The sequence below is a fragment of the Pezoporus flaviventris genome, unplaced genomic scaffold (genome assembly GCF_033815535.1).
Source record: "Pezoporus flaviventris isolate CSIRO_AGI_PZ_B2104156 unplaced genomic scaffold, CSIRO_AGI_Pfla_v1 ptg000263l, whole genome shotgun sequence".
NCBI classification, from domain to species: Eukaryota; Metazoa; Chordata; class Aves; order Psittaciformes; family Psittacidae; genus Pezoporus; species Pezoporus flaviventris.
The window spans coordinates 105,641-124,980 of NW_026892810.1; the positions used below are offsets into that span (position 1 = coordinate 105,641).

Consider the following 19,340-nt stretch of genomic DNA (forward strand, 5'->3'; position numbering starts at 1 on the left):
GGCAGGAGTACCATACCCTGCTGCCTGCACCCACCTCTGTGCTCCAGGCATGGCCACTGCAGGTGGGATCAGTGTAGGGACAGCAGGAGCTGCTGTGGGTCATTACCGGGATCCCAGTCCCCCTCACCCCCGGGGCTCACCCAGTTCCCAGGGAGCAGCTGGGGTCTGGCAGCAACCCCCCCCCCCCATCCCATCTCATCCCTCAGGGCCCCATAGACAGAGGGTCCAGCAGGAGTAAAGAGTCACCCTGGTCCCCAGGCAGCCATGGGGTGCCCATGTCTGTCCCAGGGCACCATGGGGTGGATGTGGGGCCTGTCCCCACTCCACCCCCCCCCCCCATCAGGGCTCTGCCTCCATGCTGGAGTCCTGAAAGAGGGTCTGCTTGTGCAGGGTGTGGAGTTGTTGTAGTAGCAGTCCCTGCAGGGAGGGGACAGCACCGATCACCCCCACACTGGCCCTTGCGTGTCCCCCCACCCCAGTGCGGCCATCCTGGTATGTGCCATACCTGTGGAAGATGGTGGAGCAGTTGGTGCAGAATGAGGCATGGCTGATGAAGGGGAAGAGAACATTGTCCTCCTTGCAGAGCTCACAGATTAAGCCTTTCACCTGGCAGCACTGGGACAGGAGCAGAGGGTACCAAAGGTGCGCTAAGGGGACCCTGCCAGCCCCCCCATGGTGCTGACCCCATGGCACCAGCTCACCTCACAGTCTAACTTGATGTGCTTGGCAAAGAAGGTGTGGATCTCAGTGAGGGAGCAGCTCAGGTGCCCAGCCTCAGCATCAGTCAGGTCCTGCAGTGAGTATGTCTCATCATTCTCCAAAGTGCTGCCAGTCCTGCAGCCAGACAGCCTGTCACTGCTGTGCCTGTCACCCCTGTGCCCATCACTGCTACATCAGGCCCTGGACCCCCAACTCAGTCCTGTCCCCTGGGGCTGATCTGCAGCAGCAGCTGTAACTCCATCACCTCCTTTCAGGTGATAAAGTAGGGCTTCATGAGCAGGATGTCCTGGTGCAGCTTCTATGGGGGGACAGGACAAGATGGAATGGGACCAAGACATAAAAGGGTGGTGGCAGGGGTAGGATGGAGACAGGTACAGGGATGAGATGGATAGGGTGTGGGAATGGGACAGGATGAGGATGGTGATAGGGATATGATGGGGACAAGTCAAGCTGGGTCAAATTCAGCCCTGTAGCAGTTTGGCCACCCTCTTCCCTGACCCCCACTCCTGCCCTGATCCCCCTTTGTGGGATCCAGTGGGTGCTGCCAGGGTCCCCCTCTCCCTCCTGCTCACACCATGCTCCATCTGCTGTGCTGCCTGCAGCTGCCCACCCTGCCAGCTCCAGCCCTGCAGGATGGGATCCCCCCTGTGCCTGCACCCTCCAACACTCACCTGGGTCTCCACCAGCTCTTCCACACAGTTGAAGAGCAGTGGGTTGATCTCCCGCAGCTTCAGCACAGGCCAGGACACCATCAGCACCAGGTACCACATGCTGCAGCGTGACACCTGCCCACCTGTGACCACTGTCACCCCATAGCCACTGGGCCCCATTGCCAGGGACACAGCCCTGGGGATACGCCCCCCCCCCAAGTGACCTTTACCCAGGGACATGGCCCCCAGGGACCCCCATGACCAGGGATGTGGGTCCCCCAGGTGACCTCTACCCAGGGACACAGCACCCCCAAGCCCCCAACCAGGGCACCTTGTGGGGCTCAAAGTCCCAGTTATGAATAGCATGGGCAGGCATGATGGCCAGGTTGTTCCAGTGGCAGCTGCTGCAATAGGAGAGGTTGGTGTAATTGCACTGCTGGGCCTTGCTGGGCACCCCCCCGGGGTGGCACGTGCCAGCACACACATTGGCACACATACTGGCACCATGCCACACCCTGCTCACCCCACACCATGTCCCCAATGGACATGTGATATGCGGATAGACTCCACAACTTGTTAAAAGTTGTAAAGTAGGTATGCTTTTTATTCAGCACTGAGACGCATGGGGATAATTCTTCAAAGTCATGCGTACCTCAGGGTTGTTTCCCTCTACATTTATTCTCTAAAGTTATATATATTAATAAGGTTGCACAATACGCCTATACATATTCATGTCCTATCCCCGCTTTGTATTATAATGAGCTACAAGGTCCTTTGCACCGCGCATCAGTACACTGGTTAACCCTGTATCACATACAGCATGCAGTAATGTTAGCGTCGAGACAAACACATAACCACTGGGATGGTTATATGAGGTGCTTTATTGAGGCGCCGGGAACCAGGGCTACGCACCCAAATCTGGTTCCGACTCCCGTCACATCACGTTCGCAATTTATACGCTAAAAATTTCGTAACTAATACATATTCAACACAGATTACATCATTTACTAATACATATACATCAAGGATTGCTACATCAGTCTATTACGACATCAGCCTCTTTTGCGCTTGCGCAGCCCCCTCTGGTGGTCGCCCTGATGAAGTAAGGAGTCTTCCTCAGTGTCGTGGTTTAAACCCAGTCAGGTAACTTGTTCACTCACTCCCAGTGAGTGGTGCCGAGCTGACAACAATCGAGGTCCGTGACCGTCCCCCCCCCCCCGCAACCGCACCGGGGCTCTCCCCTTCCCCGCTCCCGGAGGAACGGGCAGGAGGATCGAGAGAGTGCAACTCCTACGGGTTGAGACAAGAACAGTCCAGCAACAAATCACCACCGCTACTATCAGCTAAAACAATGATAAGGGAAAATAACAAGGGAAGAGAATACGATACCACCGGCCAAGAAAATGAGTTCCACCCGGAAGCCCCTGTCCTTCTGGGTAACTCCCAGTTACCCCCCCACCCCGGGCATGACGTGCTGTGGTATGGAATACCTCCCCGGCTAGCCCGGGTCAGGCGCCCCGTCTCTGCTTCCTCACAGCTTCCCCTCCTCCCTGGCAGAGCATGAGCCTCACAGAGTCGTTGGTCAGGGTAAACATCACTTAGCAACAACCGAAAACATCGGCTTCACCAACACTGTTCTCAAGCTAGAAGTCAAAACACAGCACTGCACCAGTTAACACAAAGGAAAAACATGACTGCTACTGCTGAACCCAGGACACTCAGGTTGTCCTCTTCACCTTTTCCCTACTTGGCTAGGTCCCAATCTTCTTGTGGACGTTAGCATTCTCTTATCTTCACCCGGATGCTTCTGGTATGCCCTTTTTGGCTATCTTAAACTTAGGTTCTGCTTGGGTAGAGTTTTACAATATTGTCGTGGTTTAAACCCAGTCAGGTAACTTGTTCACTCACTCCCAGTGAGTGGTGCCGAGCTGACAACAATCAAGGTCCGTGTCCGTTCCCCCCCCCCCGGCACTGGGGCTCTCCCCTTCCCCGCTCCCGGAGGAACGGGGAGGAGGATCGAGAGAGTGCAACTCCTACGGGTTGAGACAAGAACAGTCCAGCAACAAATCACCACCGCTACTATCAGCTAAAAACAATGATAAGGGAAAATAACAAGGGAAGAGAATACAATACCACCGGCCAAGAAAACGAGTTCCACCCGGAAGCTCCTGTCCTTCCGGGTAACTCGCAGTTACCCCCCACCCCGGGCATGACGTGCTGTGGTATGGAATACCTCCCCGGCTAGCCCGGGTCAGGCGCCCCGTCTCTGCTTCCTCACAGCTTCCCCTCCTCCCTGGCAGAGCATGAGCCTCACAGAGTCCTTGGTCAGGGTAAACATCACTTAGCAACAACCGACAACATCGGCTTCACCAACACTGTTCTCAAACTAGAAGTCAAAACACAGCACTGCACCAGTTAACACAAAGGAAAAAACATGACTGCTACTGCTGAACCCAGGACATTATCCACCCCTTATTCCATACCATTCACGTCGTGCTCAGATCCCACATTTTCAATACACCATCGCTCTCCCACATATATACATTCATATACATACAGACCAAGAGGAAAAAATCATTTTCTTAGTGCATGGACCAATCCCTATAATGCTGCCGAGTCCATTCGGTCCATGATGTTCCAAGTTCATTCTCTGTTGGGATGATGGCTGGAGGGAAGTCAGGGCCAGTCGCTGGTGACCTGGAGACATCTAGTTGATGGGCTATAAAAGCATTACACAGCAGGCAACAGCATACAATTGAGTTCACTGGCTGTTTTCCCCTAAAATCAAATCCCCTTGAGGTATACATCGGACTTCCCCATCTTCCCGCATAACCCACAAAGTATATCCAGGTCCCTGAGCAAAAGCAATCCCACGAGTGGGTTTGCCTTTACCTGAAGCAGGAATAACCCAGACTGTCTTCCCCAGCAAATTCTTCATATGCACCACAGGAACTTTGTCCCCCTCTACAATATGTAAAAGTTCTGACTGGGCTGGGCCAGCCCTATTGGCAGATCCTCTGGTGTTGACCAACCAGGTGGCCTTTGGTAAATGTGTATCCCAATGCTTGAAAGTTCCCCCACCCATCGCTCTCAGTGTAGTTTTTAACAGCCCATTGTAGGGTTCGATTTTTCCAGAGGCTGGTGCATGGTAGGGGATGTGATATACCCACTCAATGCCATGCTCTTTGGCCCAAATATCTATAAGGTTATTCCGGAAATGAGTCCCATTGTCTGACTCAATTCTCTCTGGGGTGCCGTGTCGCCACAAAATCTGTTTCTCAAGGCCCAGGATAGTGTTCCGGGCAGTGGCATGGGGCACAGCGTATGTTTCCAGCCACCCGGTGGTTGCTTCCACCATGGTAAGCACATGGCGCTTGCCTTGGCGGGTTGGTGGCAGGGTGATATAGTCAATCTGCCAGGCCTCCCCATATTTATACTTCAACCATCGTCCTCCATACCAAAGAGGCTTTAACCGCTTGGCTTGTTTAATTGCAGCACATGTTTCACACTCATGAATAACCTGGGCAATAGTGTCCATTGTTAAGTCCACCCCTCGGTCACGGGCCCATCTATATGTTGCATCTCTGCCCTGATGGCCTGAAGTGTCATGGGCCCACCGGGCCAAAAATAATTCACCTTTATGTTGCCAATCTAAGTCCATCTGAGCCACTTCAATCTTAGCGGCTTTATCCACTTGTTGGTTGCTCTGGTGTTCCTCAGTGGCCCGACTCTTGGGTACATGGGCATCTACATGACGTACCTTCACCACCAGGTTCTGCACCCGGGCAGCAATATCTTTCCACAGTGCAGCAGCCCAGATGGGTTTACCTCTGCGTTGCCAGTTGCTCTGCTTCCATTGCTTCAACCACCCCCACAGGGCATTTGCCACCATCCATGAGTCAGTATAGAGATAAAGTACTGGCCACTTTTCTCGTTCAGCAATGTCCAGGGCCAGTTGGATGGCTTTCACCTCGGCAAATTGACTCGATTCACCCTCTCCTTCAGCAGTTTCTGCAACTTGTCGTCCAGGACTCCATACAGCTGCCTTCCATCTCCGCTGCTTTCCCACAATACGGCAAGAGCCATCAGTAAACAAGGCATACTGCTTTTCACTTTCTGACAGTTTATTATATGGTGGGGCCTCTTCAGCACGCACCACCTCCTCCTCTGGTGACATTCCGAAATCTTTGCCCTCTGGCCAGTCCATGATGACTTCTAGAATGCCTGGACGACTGGGATTTCCTATTCGAGTTCGTTGTGTAATTAGTGCAGCCCATTTACTCCATGTAGCATCAGTTGCATGATGTGTAGAGGAGACCCTGCCTTTGAACATCCAGCCCAGCACGGGCAGCCGGGGTGCCAGGAGGAGCTGTGCTTCAGTGCCAATCACTTCCGAAGCAGCTCGAACCCCTTCATACGCTGCCAGTATCTCTTTCTCAGTTGGGGTATAGCTGGCCTCAGATCCTTTGTATCCCCGACTCCAAAAGCCGAGGGGTCAACCTCGAGTCTCCCCTGGAGCTTTCTGCCAGAGGCTCCAGGTAGGACCGTTCTCCCCAGCTGCAGTGTACAGCACATTTTTTACATCTGGCCCGGTCCGGACTGGTCCAAGGGCTACTGCATGAACTATCTCGCGTTTAATTTGCTCAAAGGCTTGTTGCTGCTCAGGGCCCCATTTAAAATCATTCTTCTTCCGGGTCACATGATAGAGAGGGCTTACAATCGAACTGTAATTTGGGATGTGCATTCTCCAGAACCCCACTGCACCCAAGAAAGCTTGCGTTTCTTTCTTATTAGTTGGTGGAGACATTGCTGTTATCTTGTTGATCACATCTGTGGGGATCTGTCTACGTCCATCTTGCCATTTTATTCCCAAAAATTGAATCTCTTGTGCAGGTCCCTTGACCTTACTCCGTTTTATGGCAAAACCGGCTTTCAGCAGGATTTGGATTATTTTCCTCCCTTTCTCAAAGACTTCTTCCGCTGTATCGCCCCACACAATAATGCCATCAATGTATTGCAGGTGTTCTGGAGCTTGCCCCTGTTCCAGTGCAGTCTGGATCAGTCCATGGCAAATGGTAGGGCTGTGTTTCCACCCCTGGGGCAGTCGGTTCCAAGTGAACTGGACACCCCTCCAAGTAAAAGCAATGGATGGAAGGAGTGAGATTGTCTTCGAACTCTCGGAGTTTATGAACCATTTCATCCACTGTTAGTGGTACTATGTCATTCCAGGTCACTGTTGCCAATGAATGGGCATATGATGATGGTGCATTCCGTGTAAGTTTTCGCCACATGGGTCGTGTACATTCAACTTCATCTGGATCTATAGGTGTATCCCCGTTATTCGGCTTGATGTGATAGATCATCTCTACGATGGCCGATTCCCTCAGAGACTGGATGCCTTTGTCTATAGTAGTCCACTTGGCCGAACGACTCGTAACATCGTCCTTGTACGGAAACCTTTCTTTCACAGCTGCCAAGAGCCTCCTCCAAAGGCTGAGGGACTTTTTCTCTCTTGCAATTGCTTTGTCAATTCCCCCTTCTCTAGCAAGTGATCCCAGCTGCTTGTCTTCTGTACCTTCTAGTTCGTGACCATCGGCCCCATTGTCCCAGCATCGGAGTAACCAGGTGATGATGTGCTCCCCTGGTTGCCGGGTAAAATCTTTTCGCATATTCCGCAGCTCGGTTGAGGTCCGAGGTCGAGAAGTTACCTCTTCTTCTTCTTCTTCGTCATGTGATGATGACTCCTGATCAGATTCTGGGCCGGGTGGTGAATTCATTGGTTCTTCATCTCGCTTCACCCTTTTTGCCTCCTTTTTGCTTGTTCTCTTGCGTACAGGGGCAACCGATATTGGTATGAATTGGTCCTCTGGTTTGGCTGCAGTGATTATCACTGTGGTTTGAGTAGCGACTGTACTTGTTGCTGGGGGTGGTGTAGCTACCGTGCTTGGAGCTGGGGTAACCGCGCTGTCTGTTGCAGTTGAAGTTTGAGCAGCTGCTGTACTTGCCACTGGGGTAGCTGCGCAGTTCATTGCAGCCAAAGTTTGAGTAGCGACTGTCGCTTTGCCCTCAAATCCGCCGATATTCTTTTCTTTTTGAAGGTGCTGGATAGTGTTGAACAAGGCCCTGTAAGCATAGGCCAAGCCCCAGCACGTTGCCGTGATTTGTCCATCTCTGGTATGGCCAGAATGACCACACACCTCATTTAAGTGTTTTACTAATTCTTCTGGATTTTGCAGTTGTTCGGTAGTGAAATTCCAAAATACTGGAGGGGCCCACTGACCTAGATACTTGCCCATACTATCCCACACACCCTGCCACTCATGGCTGTCCAGCCTCTGGGAAAATCTCTCGGTCCTCCTACATCGTCGTTTGACCCCAGACAAGACCCAAACCTGAATCTGCTTAACTCTTGAAATCAGTAGTGGGCAAAACACACTCTGCATGCGTGTTAGCATGGTGATTCCCATCACCATCAGCAAACAAGTCTCAACAGCATTAAAAGGCCATTCAAAAAATTCAAAACTCTCAAATGTAAATGGTCTGGGGGGACGACTAGGAGGGTAAAAGGATGTCTCCTTCACAGGTTGAGCACCTGAGAAGGAGAAAAAAGATGTGTAATTGCTAAGCACCTCCATCATATACCTCCCAAAGTATAAAGGTGGTGACCACACTGGGAACATAAACCAGATCAGTTTCATGATCAATGATTCTATTGTATTACAAGTCATTACCATAAAGTACAATGGGATAAAAACCTTAGCCCAAGCCCCACACTTGAAAAACACTAATACAGCCAATACCGGATGGACGTAAGATATGGTATACTGAAACTGTGAGATCAAGAGGAAAAACCTTGAGAGCCAATAAATCAGCATTGTGACGAGTGACTATCAATCCAGTCAGATCTGTTCTTATCTCAACCCTTCGTGCCCCACGTTGGGCGCCAAAAAAGAACTGTCGTGGTTTAAACCCAGTCAGGTAACTTGTTCACTCACTCCCAGTGAGTGGTGCCGAGCTGACAACAATCAAGGTCCGTGTCCGTCTCCCCCCCCCCTGCACTGGGGCCCTCCCCTTCCCCGCTCCCGGAGGAACGGGGAGGAGGATCGAGAGAGTGCAACTCCTACGGGTTGAGACAAGAACAGTCCAGCAACAAATCACCACTGCTACTATCAGCTAAAAACAATGATAAGGGAAAATAACAAGGGAAGAGAATACGATACCACTGGCCAAGAAAACGAGTTCCACCCGGAAGCTCCTGTCCTTCCGGGTAACTCCCAGTTACCCCCCACCCCGGGCATGACGTGCTGTGGTATGGAATACCTCCCCGGCTAGCCCGGGTCAGGCGCCCCGTCTCTGCTTCCTCACAGCTTCCCCTCCTCCCTGGCAGAGCATGAGCCTCACAGAGTCCTTGGTCAGGGTAAACATCACTTAGCAACAACCGACAACATCGGCTTCACCAACACTGTTCTCAAACTAGAAGTCAAAACACAGCACTGCACCAGTTAACACAAAGGAAAAAACATGACTGCTACTGCTGAACCCAGGACAAATATATACACCCATACTCCCCTCACCATATACAGTTATGTTAGCTCTTGCTACCAAGACTACCATTGTAACATTTAGTTATAGAGCAACTATGATACAAAACTGCAAAGTTACAACGTCTTCTAATATACAAAGCCTCACTATTGATTTATAAATTTCGCAAATATAATCATTTTACTATTTTATATGATTATTTTATTGTAAAAACTTCACCCTCTCTAACAGTAGGGCCCCAACATCACCTTCCTATGCACTGTGGATTTCCTCAGTCCCGCACAGCCCAGACCTCACCCCGTCTCCACATAGCTCCCACCCCTACATGGCCCCCAGAGCCTCAACCTTCAGCTCCCCGAACCCCATGCAGCCCCCAAAGAAGCCCAGCCCCACACATACCCCAGCCCCAGGAAGCCCTAGCCTCCAGTTTCCCCCAGAGCCCCCAAGGGAGCCCAGCTCCACTGTGCCCCCAGCCCTACTGTGCCCCCAGCTCCACCCAGCCCCATGCAGGCCCCAGCCCCAGGCAGCCCCCAGAGGAGCCCAGCCCCACTTATCCTCCAGCCCCCCTGCCCCACATCACAGTGACGCAGCCTCACAGAGGGAGATGGGGGTACAGCACTTGGCACAGCAGTAGTCATGACTGGCCAGGCCACTCTTGTGGCAGATGCTGAGCTGGTACTCAGCCTGATGGCTGACCTTGGCCTGCATGCAGGCCTTGCTCATCAGGTGCAGGCAATTGCTGTGGCACTGGTAGTAGCAGCGGGGGGGGGGGGGGGGGGGAGGGCACAGACAGCTGTCAGCACGGGGATGTGGGATGGGTGTGTGGCCCTGGTCCCAGCCCAACCTTCAGCTCCTGCAGCTTGAGGCAGAGGTGGATGAGCCGCACCACCAAGTCCTTCTGCCACTCTGAATCTCTGAATGCTTGGGCAACACCAGGATTGCCTGCTTGCAATCCTCAATGCCCTGGCACAACTGCTGCACGTCCGACGCCATGATCAGACCCTGTGGCACTGGGAGGAGGAGGAGAGGAAGGGGGAGGAGGATGAGCCAACAGCCCCCAACCCCCGCCCCACTCACCACGGGGTGGGAGAAATGGTCCTAAGCCAGGCTCAGGTCCGGGGCGCTCTCACAGTATCACAGTATCACTGTATGCTAGAGATTGGAAGGGACCTCAAAAGATCATCTAGTACAATCCCCCTGCCGGAGCAGGAACACCTAGATAATGTTACACAGGAATGTGTCCAGGCAAGTTTTAATAAGGTCACCCCTCAGTCTCCTCCAAACTATAGAGACCCAGCTCCCTCAGTCTTTCCTCATAAGGGAGATGCTCCACTCCCTTAATCATCTTAGTTGCCCTGCACTGGACTCTCTCCAGCAGCTCCCTGTCCTTCTTGAACTGAGGGGCCCAGAACTGGACACAATATTCCAGATGCGGTCTCACCAGGGCAGAGTAGAGGGGAAGGAGGACCTCTCTCGACCTACTAACCACCCCCCTTCTAATACACCCCAGGATGCCATTGGCCTTCTTGGCCACAAGGGCACAGTGTTGGCTCATGGTCATCCTGTCGTCCACTAGGACCCCCAGGTCCCTCTCCCCTACACTGCTCTCTAACAGGTCGTTCCCCAACCTATACTGGAACCTGGGGTTGTTCCTGCCCAGATGCAGGACTCTACACTTTCCCTTGTTATATTTCATCAAGTTATTCCCTGCCCATGCTGACTGCCCCTCATAACCCTCTTATCCTTGATATGCCTTAAGATGGCACCAAGGATAAGGTGTTCCCTTTCCCAGGGATGGAGGTGAGGCTGACCAGTCTATAGTTACCCGGGTCCTCCTTCTTGCCCTTTTTGAAGACTGGAGTGACATTTGCTTTCCTCCAGTCCTCAGGCACCTCTCCCGTTTCCCAAGACTTGGTAAAGATGATGGAGAGTGGTCTAGCAATGACTTCCGCCAGTTCCCTCAGCACCCGCGGGTGCATCCCATCTGGACCCATGGATTTATGGATGTCCAGATTGCTCAACTGGTCTCTAACCCATTCCTCATTGACTAAGGCAAACCGCTCCGTTGACCTGACTTCATCTAAGGTCTCAGGGGTACAGGGCTCTTCAGGACTGCCTGCAGCAGAGTAGACAGAGACAAAGAAGGCATTCAGTAACTCTGCCATCTCTGTATCTTCTGTCACCAGGGCACCCATCCCGTTCATCAGTGGGCCTACATTGCCTCTGGTGTTAGTTTTGTAAGCCATGTATTTGAAAAAGATCTTTTTGCTGTCCTTGACCCTTCTCGCCAGGTTTAATTCTAAGGAGGCCTTAGTCATCCTAGCTGTCTTCCTACATCCTCTAGCAGCAGCCTTATATTCCTCCCAAGTGGCCAGCCCCTCCTTCCATGACCTCTAAACTCTCCTCTTCCACTGGAGCATACCCAGCAATTCCCTATTTAGCCAGGCAGGTCTCCTGGCCCTCTTCCTTGACTTCCTACGTGTTGGTATGCTCTGATCTTGAGCTCGGAAAAAGCAATCCTTGAATGCCAACCAACTATTTTGGGCCCTGTCCTGGGTTCAGCAGTAGCAGTCATTTTTCTCCTTGGTAGCTGGTGCAGTGCAGTGTTTTGACTTTCGGCTCGGGAACAGAGCTGATAACAAGGATGTTTTGGTTTGGCCAAGGACTTTGTGAGCCTCATGCTCTGCCAGGGAGGAGGGGAAGCCAGGAGGAAGCAGAGACAGGACACCTGACCCAAACTGACCAAAGAGGTATTCCATACCACAGCATGTCATGCCCAGGATGTAACTGGGAGTTAGCCGGAAGGGCTGGGAGACTGCGGGGTTGGAGGAGGTATCGGTCAGAGCTTGGTCGGGCTGGGGGGCCGAGTTATCGATTGGTTGGTGGTGAGGTGATGTATTCTCTTCCCTTGTTATTTCCTTTATCATTGTTATTATTGGTAGTAGCAGTAGTGATTTGTGTTATACCTTAGTTACTAAACTGTTCTTATCTCAACCTGTAGGAGTTGCGTTCTTTTTGATTCTCCTCTCCATCCCTCCGGGAGTAGGGGGAGGGAAAGAAGGGGGGGAGTGAGTGAACGAGTTACCGGACTGGGTTTAAACCACGGCAGTTCTTTTTGGCACCCAACGTGGGGCACGAAGGCTTGAGATAAAGACAGATCTGACCGGATTAATAGTCAGTTGTCACAATGCTGATTTATTGGCTCTCAGAGTTGTTCCTCTTGATCTCACAGCTTCAGAATGTAGTACATTACTTAGAGCTGGTATTTGCTGTGTTAGTGTTTATCAAGTGTGGGGCTTGGGCTAATGTTCTTGTCTCACTGTGCTTTATGGCAATGACTTGTAATACGGGCGGGCTCCAGCAGCAGGGCGGGACGGACGTGGCCGTGGACTTGTATCTGGCCGTCCGGCTGCTCTTCACCGTCCTGGCCCTCGCCCTCGCCTCCGTCTTCGTGAGGCTGCGGGGAGCCGAGGGGGAGCGGCCCCGGGAGCCGGCGGCTGCTGAAGCGGCCCGGGAGAGGGGCCCCAGGGACCAAGCGGCGGCGGGAGCGGGGCCGGAGGCCGCGAGGGGACGGCTGCCGGGGGAGGAGGTCGGGGCGGTCGAGGAGAGGAAGGAGGCGGCTGCCGAACAGCGGGAGAAGGCGGCGGAGGAGCCGAGCCCCGCAGAGGAGCCGAGCCCCGCGGCCGAGCCCAGCCCTGCGACGGCCGAGACCATCTCCCGGAAGCAGCCCACCGAGCCCCAGGTGGATGCAAGAGACCACGCAGCATTTCTCAGCAAGGCAGAGGAGGAAGAGCTGGACTCAGAAAAAGAGAAGCTGGTGGTGGGAGGGCCGGCAAGCACAGCAGCTACACCAGCCCCAGTGACAAGTACAGCAGCATCGTTTGAGAGTTCTGAAGGTTTTGAATGTCCTTTGGGTATCCTTGGGACCTGCCTGCTGATTGTGATGGGGATCAGCATGTTGGCACACATACAGAGTGTGTTTTACCCACGACCATTCTGTCTGATCTCAAAAGTTAAGCAGAGTCAGGTTTGGGTCTTGTCTGGGGTTAGACGACAATATAGGGGGACCAAGAGGTTTTCTCCAAGGCTGGACAGTCATGAGTGGCAGGGTGTGTGGGACGGTATGGGCAAGTATCTAGTCCACTAGGCCCCTCCAGTGCTTTGGAAGCGTCGGAGATGGAAGGCAGCTGTATGGAGTCCCCAGCAACAAGCTGCAGAAACTGCTGAAGGGGACAGTGAATTATTTTAAGCCTGATGGGCCCATGGCACTTCAGGCCATCAGAACAGAGATGCAACATAGAGATTGACTCATGATCGAGGGGTGGACTTAGCAATGGACACTATTGCCCAGGTTATTCACAAGTGTGAACACTGCACACAGTCTCTCCTGCTCTGACTGTTACAAGAGATGGAGCCTGCCATCATGGACCAGATAGACTCAGCAGCTTTATAGGGACTGGTCCATGCACTAAGATAAGAGTATAATGAAAATGTTGGATCTGAGCATGACGTGAATGGTATGGAATAAGGGGTGGATAATGTCCTGGGTTCAGCAGTAGCAGTCATTTTTCTCCTTGGTAGCTGGTGAAGTGCAGTGTTTTGACTTTCGGCCTGGGAACAGAGCTGATAACAAGGATGTTTTGGTTTGGCCAAGGACTTTGTGAGCCTCATGCTCTGCCAGGGAGGAGGGGAAGCCAGGAGGAAGCAGAGACAGGACACCTGACCCAAACTGACCAAAGAGGTATTCCATACCACAGCACGTCATGCCCAGGATGTAACTGGGAGTTAGCCGGAAGGGCTGGGAGACTGCGGGGTTGGAGGAGGTATCGGTCAGAGCTTGGTCGGGCCGGGGGGCCGAGTTATCGGTTGGTTGGTGATGAGGTGATGTATTCTCTTCCCTTGTTATTTCCTTTATCATTGTTATTATTGGTAGTAGCAGTAGTGATTTGTGTTATACCTTAGTTACTAAACTGTTCTTATCTCAACCTGTGGGAGTTGCATTCTTTTTGATTCTCCTCTCCATCCCTCCGGGAGTAGGGGGAGGGAAAGAAGTGGGGGAGTGAGTGAATGAGTTACAGGACTGGGCTTAATCCATGACAGGCCCCTTTACCTTCAAACAGCCTTGCCCATGGGATTTCCCCTAGCAATTGCCTGAAAAGGCCAAAGTTTGCCCTGCTAAAGTCCAGGGATGCAATTCTACTTGCTATTCTACTGGTCCTACCACACAAGATCCTGAATTCCACCATCTCGTGGTCGCTGCAACCAAGGCAGCCCTCAACCCTTACTGCTTTGACCAGACCCTCCTGTTAGTGAGGATGAGATCCAGCAGCGCTCCTCTCCTGGCTGGCTCATCCACCATTTGCAGGAGGAAGTTATCATCCATACACTGGAGGAACCTCCTGGACTGTGGCTGGGTTGCCAAGTGGTCCTTCCAGCAAACATCAGGGAAGTCAAAATCCCCCACGATGACCATGGCCTGTGACTGTGAGTTCGCTCTCAGCTGCCTGTAGAAGGCCTCGTCAACTTCCTCACCCTGATCTGGTGGCCTGTAACAGACACCCACAACAGTATCACCCCTGCCAGCCTGACCCTTAATTCTCACCCACAGACTCTCAACTCGCTCGTCATCTGTCCCTGGACAGAACTCAGTGCATTGTAGTTGCTCCCGCACATAAAGAGCAACCCCACCACCCCGCCTGGCTGGCCTGTCTTTCCTGAAAAGGACATAGCCCTCCATGACTATATTCCAGTTATGTGAGCTGTCCCACCACGTCTCTGTAATTGCCACCAGATCATAGTCTCCTGACTTAACACAGGTTTCTAACTCCTCCTGCTTATTTCCCATGCTGCGCGCATTGGTGTACAGACATTCCAGGGAGCGAGCTGAGCACACCGATTTCACCCTAGGATTATAGGAGGCCTCCCAGTCTTCATCAATTCTGGAGTGCTGCCCCACTGGGGCAAGCCCAGCTACAACCCCACCCCCCTTCAAATCTAGTTTAAAGCTCTCCAAATGAGCCCTGCTAATTCGTGCCCCAGCATCCTTTTGCCTCTGTGAGATAAACCTTTCCCACTTGTCATTGTCCAGACTGGTGCCCTATAAAACCAGCTGTTATCAAAGAATCCAAAGCCCTGCCTGTAGCACCAGTCTCGAAGCCAATCGTTTATGGACTGAATCTTCACATTCCATCCCACATCATCAGTGGAAGATGGAAGGAGTGAGGAGAAGATCACTTGAGCCCCAGACTCTTTCACCATCTGCCCCAAGGCCCTGTAGTCTTTCTTCATCCCCCTCAGACTGCGGGAAGCAGCTTCCCCCTCACCTGTCTGGAAGACCAGCAGCGGGTAGAAGTCTGTCGGGTGCACCAGGTTGGGGAGTGCCCTAGTGATATCCCTGATCCGGGCTCCAGACAGACTACACACTTCCCCACACCCCGGGAACGGGTCCAGCCGCCGGCCTGCAACGGGCAAAGCGCCGGGGGTTCCGGTGCTAGGGGTTGTGCGGGGGGTGTCAGCATCCACCCGGGTCCGGGTCACCCCCGTCGGGCCGCTCTTGAGGTGGCGGCTTGGCCTTATCGAAGGGATTGAGGTGTACCTGGTGGAAGCAGGACAGCCGCTCATCGTATGCTATCGCCATCTGCCCTGCAGAACAGGGACGCGGCCGCGGCCCCGCGAACAAACCCACCCCTCCGCTGACCCCCACCCTGCCCCGCTCAGCCCACGGCCGCTCCCATACCGACTCCGTTCAACCCTACGCCACCCCCCACCCGGCGCCCCCCAGAGCCCCCTCTACCGGTGCCAGCTCCGGACCCCGCCCCGCTCACCGCTGCGAGCCCCCTCTCTGCCCCGTCCCTCACCGCCGCACTGCCGGCCGGCGGATCACACCACGCCAGAGCGGGGCCGCGCAGTGGTGGTGGGGAGAGACCTACGAGCCCCATAACCCAGGTCTGAATAGTCCCAGCCCCATAGTTCCCACCCGTCCCCTCTGCCCCCACAGCACAGCCCCTCTTCCCATAGGGACTCGCGGGGGACTGCAGCCCCATTGCAGCACATCCCAGACCCCCACTCCAGCTTCAGCCCAGCACCTAAGCGGGAGCCAGGAGGCTTAGCACTGTTTGGGTGTGCCCTAGATCCCCCAACCCCAGGCACAGGCTCATCCCCAGCCCTGGGGCAGCACACTGAGGTTTGTGCCCCCACCTCAGTTTGGGGAAACAAAGGGCCAGTGCTGCCCTGACTAGGGAGGGGCAACCACACACACCCCACCCCCCCCCCCAGCATAGAGAAGGGTGACAGTGGGGACAAAGGCACAACCAGGCAAGGTGATATCTGCACCCCCAACCCCAGATCTGTGCGGCAGGAGGGCATGGGGCACCACACACACACCAGGACTCAGGGCATTGCCAGGGCCTAGGCATATGGGGTCCCCAAACATCCCCCAAGATGGGAATGGCTGGAGGTCAAGCCCCTGAGAGCAGAGGGTGTCCCCATCCCCCCAAACAGAGGCACAGACAGGAGGAACTTGGACAGCAATAAATTTACTAAGTATTAAAAAAACCCAAACCAAACATACACAACCCAGTAAAACCAGAAAGGGGGGAGGCGGGGGGGGACGACACAGGGTCATGAGACACCAAAGGGGTGCAGGGGGAGTCCAGCCGGGGCCTGGGGGTGCAACAGCACAAAGCCAGGGGGGCTGCGGGTGGCAAAGGGGTGGGGCATTGGGCCTCACTTGGCACCCTGCGCCTCTGACTCCTCCTCCTCATCCTCATACATCTCGCCTTCCTCCTCAGCCGTGGCATCTTGGTACTGCTGGTACTCAGACACCAGGTCATTCATGTTGCTCTCAGCCTCCGTGAACTCCATCTCATCCATCCCCTCACCTGTGTACCAGTGGAGGAAGGCCTTGCGGCGGAACATGGCTGTGAACTGCTCTGAGATGCGCTTGAAGAGCTCCTGGATGGCTGTGCTATTGCCGATAAAGGTGGAAGACATTTTCAGCCCTCGAGGAGGTATGTCACAGACAGCCACCTTGACGTTGTTTGGGATCCACTCCACAAAGTAGGAGCTGTTCTTGCTCTGGATGGCCAACATCTGCTCGTCCACCTCCTTCATGGACATGCGGCCCCGGAAGACAGTGGCCACAGTGAGGTAGCGGCCATGGCGGGGGTCACAAGCAGCCATCATGTTTTTGGCATCAAACATCTGCTGGGTGAGCTCAGGGACAGTGAGGGCACGGTACTGCTGGCTGCCACGAGCCGTAAGTGGGGCAAAGCCTGGCATGAAGAAGTGGAGACGCGGGAAGGGCACCATGTTGACTGCCAACTTACGGAGGTCAGCGTTGAGCTGGCCGGGGAAGCGGAGAGAAGTGGTGACACCACTCATGGTGGCTGAGACAAGGTGGTTGAGGTCACCATAGGTGGGGGTGGCCAGCTTGAGGGTGCGGAAGCAGATGTCATAGAGAGCTTCATTATCAATGCAGTAGGTCTCATCTGTGTTCTCCACCAGCTGGTGGATGGAGAGTGTGGCATTGTAGGGCTCCACCACCGTGTCCGACACTTTGGGGGATGGCACCACACTGAAAGTGTTCATGATGCGATCAGGATACTCCTCCCGCACCTTGCTGATGAGGAGGGTGCCCATGCCGGAGCCGGTGCCACCACCCAGTGAGTGGGTCAGCTGGAAGCCCTGCAGGCAGTCGCAGTTCTCACACTCCTTCCGCACCACATCCAGCACCGAGTCCACCAGCTCGGCCCCCTCTGTGTAGTGCCCCTTTGCCCAGTTGTTCCCAGCCCCGCTCTGCCCTGCCAAGGGGGGAAAAAAGAGGCACTGATGGCTGCCAGCACCCTCATGCCCACACCAGGGAGGGGATAGGGCACTGCCGGCAGCAACATTGGAAAGATCTGAGGCTGGGGTGGGGTAGGAAGTGGGAATTGCAGAGGTTTGACAGTGAACCGACTGTGCCAGGCCCTGTGGCAAGGGTGGGGATGCATCTGCTGAGTGCCCCAGGCATGGCAACAGCCCAGAAGGGGTGTGGGGATGTGGGTGCCAGTGTCTCCCCCTCCCCAGGGACCTACCAAAGATGAAGTTGTCAGGGCGGAAGAGGTGGCCAAAGGCACCGGAGCGCACACTGTCCATCGTCCCTGGCTCCAGGTCCACCAGAATGGCACGAGGCACGTACTTGTGAGCTGTGAGAAAGCCTGTGCCGGGGGCGGGACCTGCTGCTGCCCCTACCCACCCTGTGGGGTCCCATGGGGCTGGGTGATCACTTCTCCCCCCAAACATAGTAGGGATCCCACAGGGATGGGTGCACAGTCTCCCCCCCTTCCCCCTCAAACCATAGGGCTCCACAGATGGGGGTGCAAGTGTCCCTCCCCCCCCCTCCCCCTTCCCCAAGGGCTGGGTGCATGTATCTTGCATGTATTTGTCCCCCACCCCGAAGACCTGGGTCCTGCTAGCACTGGGGGGGAAGGGATAGGGGTGTGTCCCCCCAGACTCAGGGTGGGGATGCTGGGCTGCCCTGCCCGGGGGATGTCCCGGGGGAGATGTGTGTCGCTTACAAGAGGCCTCATTGTAGTAGACGCTGATGCGTTCCAGCTGCAGGTCCGAGTCACCCATGTAGTTGCCGCTGGGGTCGATGCCATGCTCGTCGCTGATCACCTCCCAGAACTGGAGGGGACAGGGCTTAGCGGTGGCGGGACACCGGGTACGGGGGGGGGGGGGGGGGGGCAAGGGGCACAGGGACCTGGAGGACCTCTCACCATCACACACACACACATCCACACACACACCCCCAACCCGCCGGGAAGGGCGGGGAGCCCCATGGCAAGAAGAACGGACCAGGCGCTATCCGCAGTGCTGAATGGCGGACACAGGCATGGGGGGAGGGAGGGGGCTGGAGTGGGGCGGGGCCCTTTGTCCACCCACTGCGGCGGGAGCGGAGGGCAAGTAGTGGTGCGGAGAATGGTCTTTGTCCACCGCCCGGCTCCGCAGCGGCAGGGGAGGGCCGCTGTTACCTTGGCGCCGATCTGGTTGCCGCATTGTCCCGCCTGGATGTGGACAATCTCCCTCATGGTACTGCCGGGCCGGAGCAGAACAGGATGAAAACGGGACGTGAACCAGGAGCAGCACCGGGACCGCAGAGGACAATCCTACCGCTGTCGCCTCCTTTATAGGCGCCTCGAGCTGCACCGGGCCGGGCGCTGACGTCACCGCTGCCCCGCAGCCAATCAGCGGCCGCCGCCGCAACGCTGCGACAGCCCTGCGGCACCGGCACCGCCACCTCGCCCCTCCACTAGGCACATGGACCCCGGCACTGCTGGCACGGGTGGGGACATTCCGGTCCCCCCGGGGCAGGGGGATCCCGGTGCCCACGGGAGGGGGGAGCACGACACGAACGAGCTACAGGGACCACCCGGGAGCGGCGAGAGA

General features: G+C 54.8%; 1 protein-coding gene and 1 pseudogene across 1 annotated transcript; both read right to left on the reverse strand.

Annotated features, from left to right (window-relative positions):
* Positions 1-59: 59 nt before the first annotated feature.
* Positions 60-15,549, reverse strand: LOC133263270 (differentially expressed in FDCP 8 homolog; annotated as a pseudogene).
* Positions 15,550-16,509: 960 nt separating this feature from the next.
* On the reverse strand, positions 16,510-19,109 carry LOC133263264 (tubulin beta-3 chain-like). The gene is made up of 4 exons (XM_061442977.1): positions 18,926-19,109; positions 18,470-18,578; positions 17,987-18,097; positions 16,510-17,713 (listed from the first exon to the last, which is right to left on the reverse strand). Exons 1-4 carry the CDS (start codon positions 18,980-18,982, stop codon positions 16,638-16,640), a joined length of 1,353 nt encoding a protein of 450 aa, XP_061298961.1. The 5' UTR covers positions 18,983-19,109; the 3' UTR covers positions 16,510-16,637.
* Between the last annotated feature and the right edge of the window lie 231 nt (positions 19,110-19,340).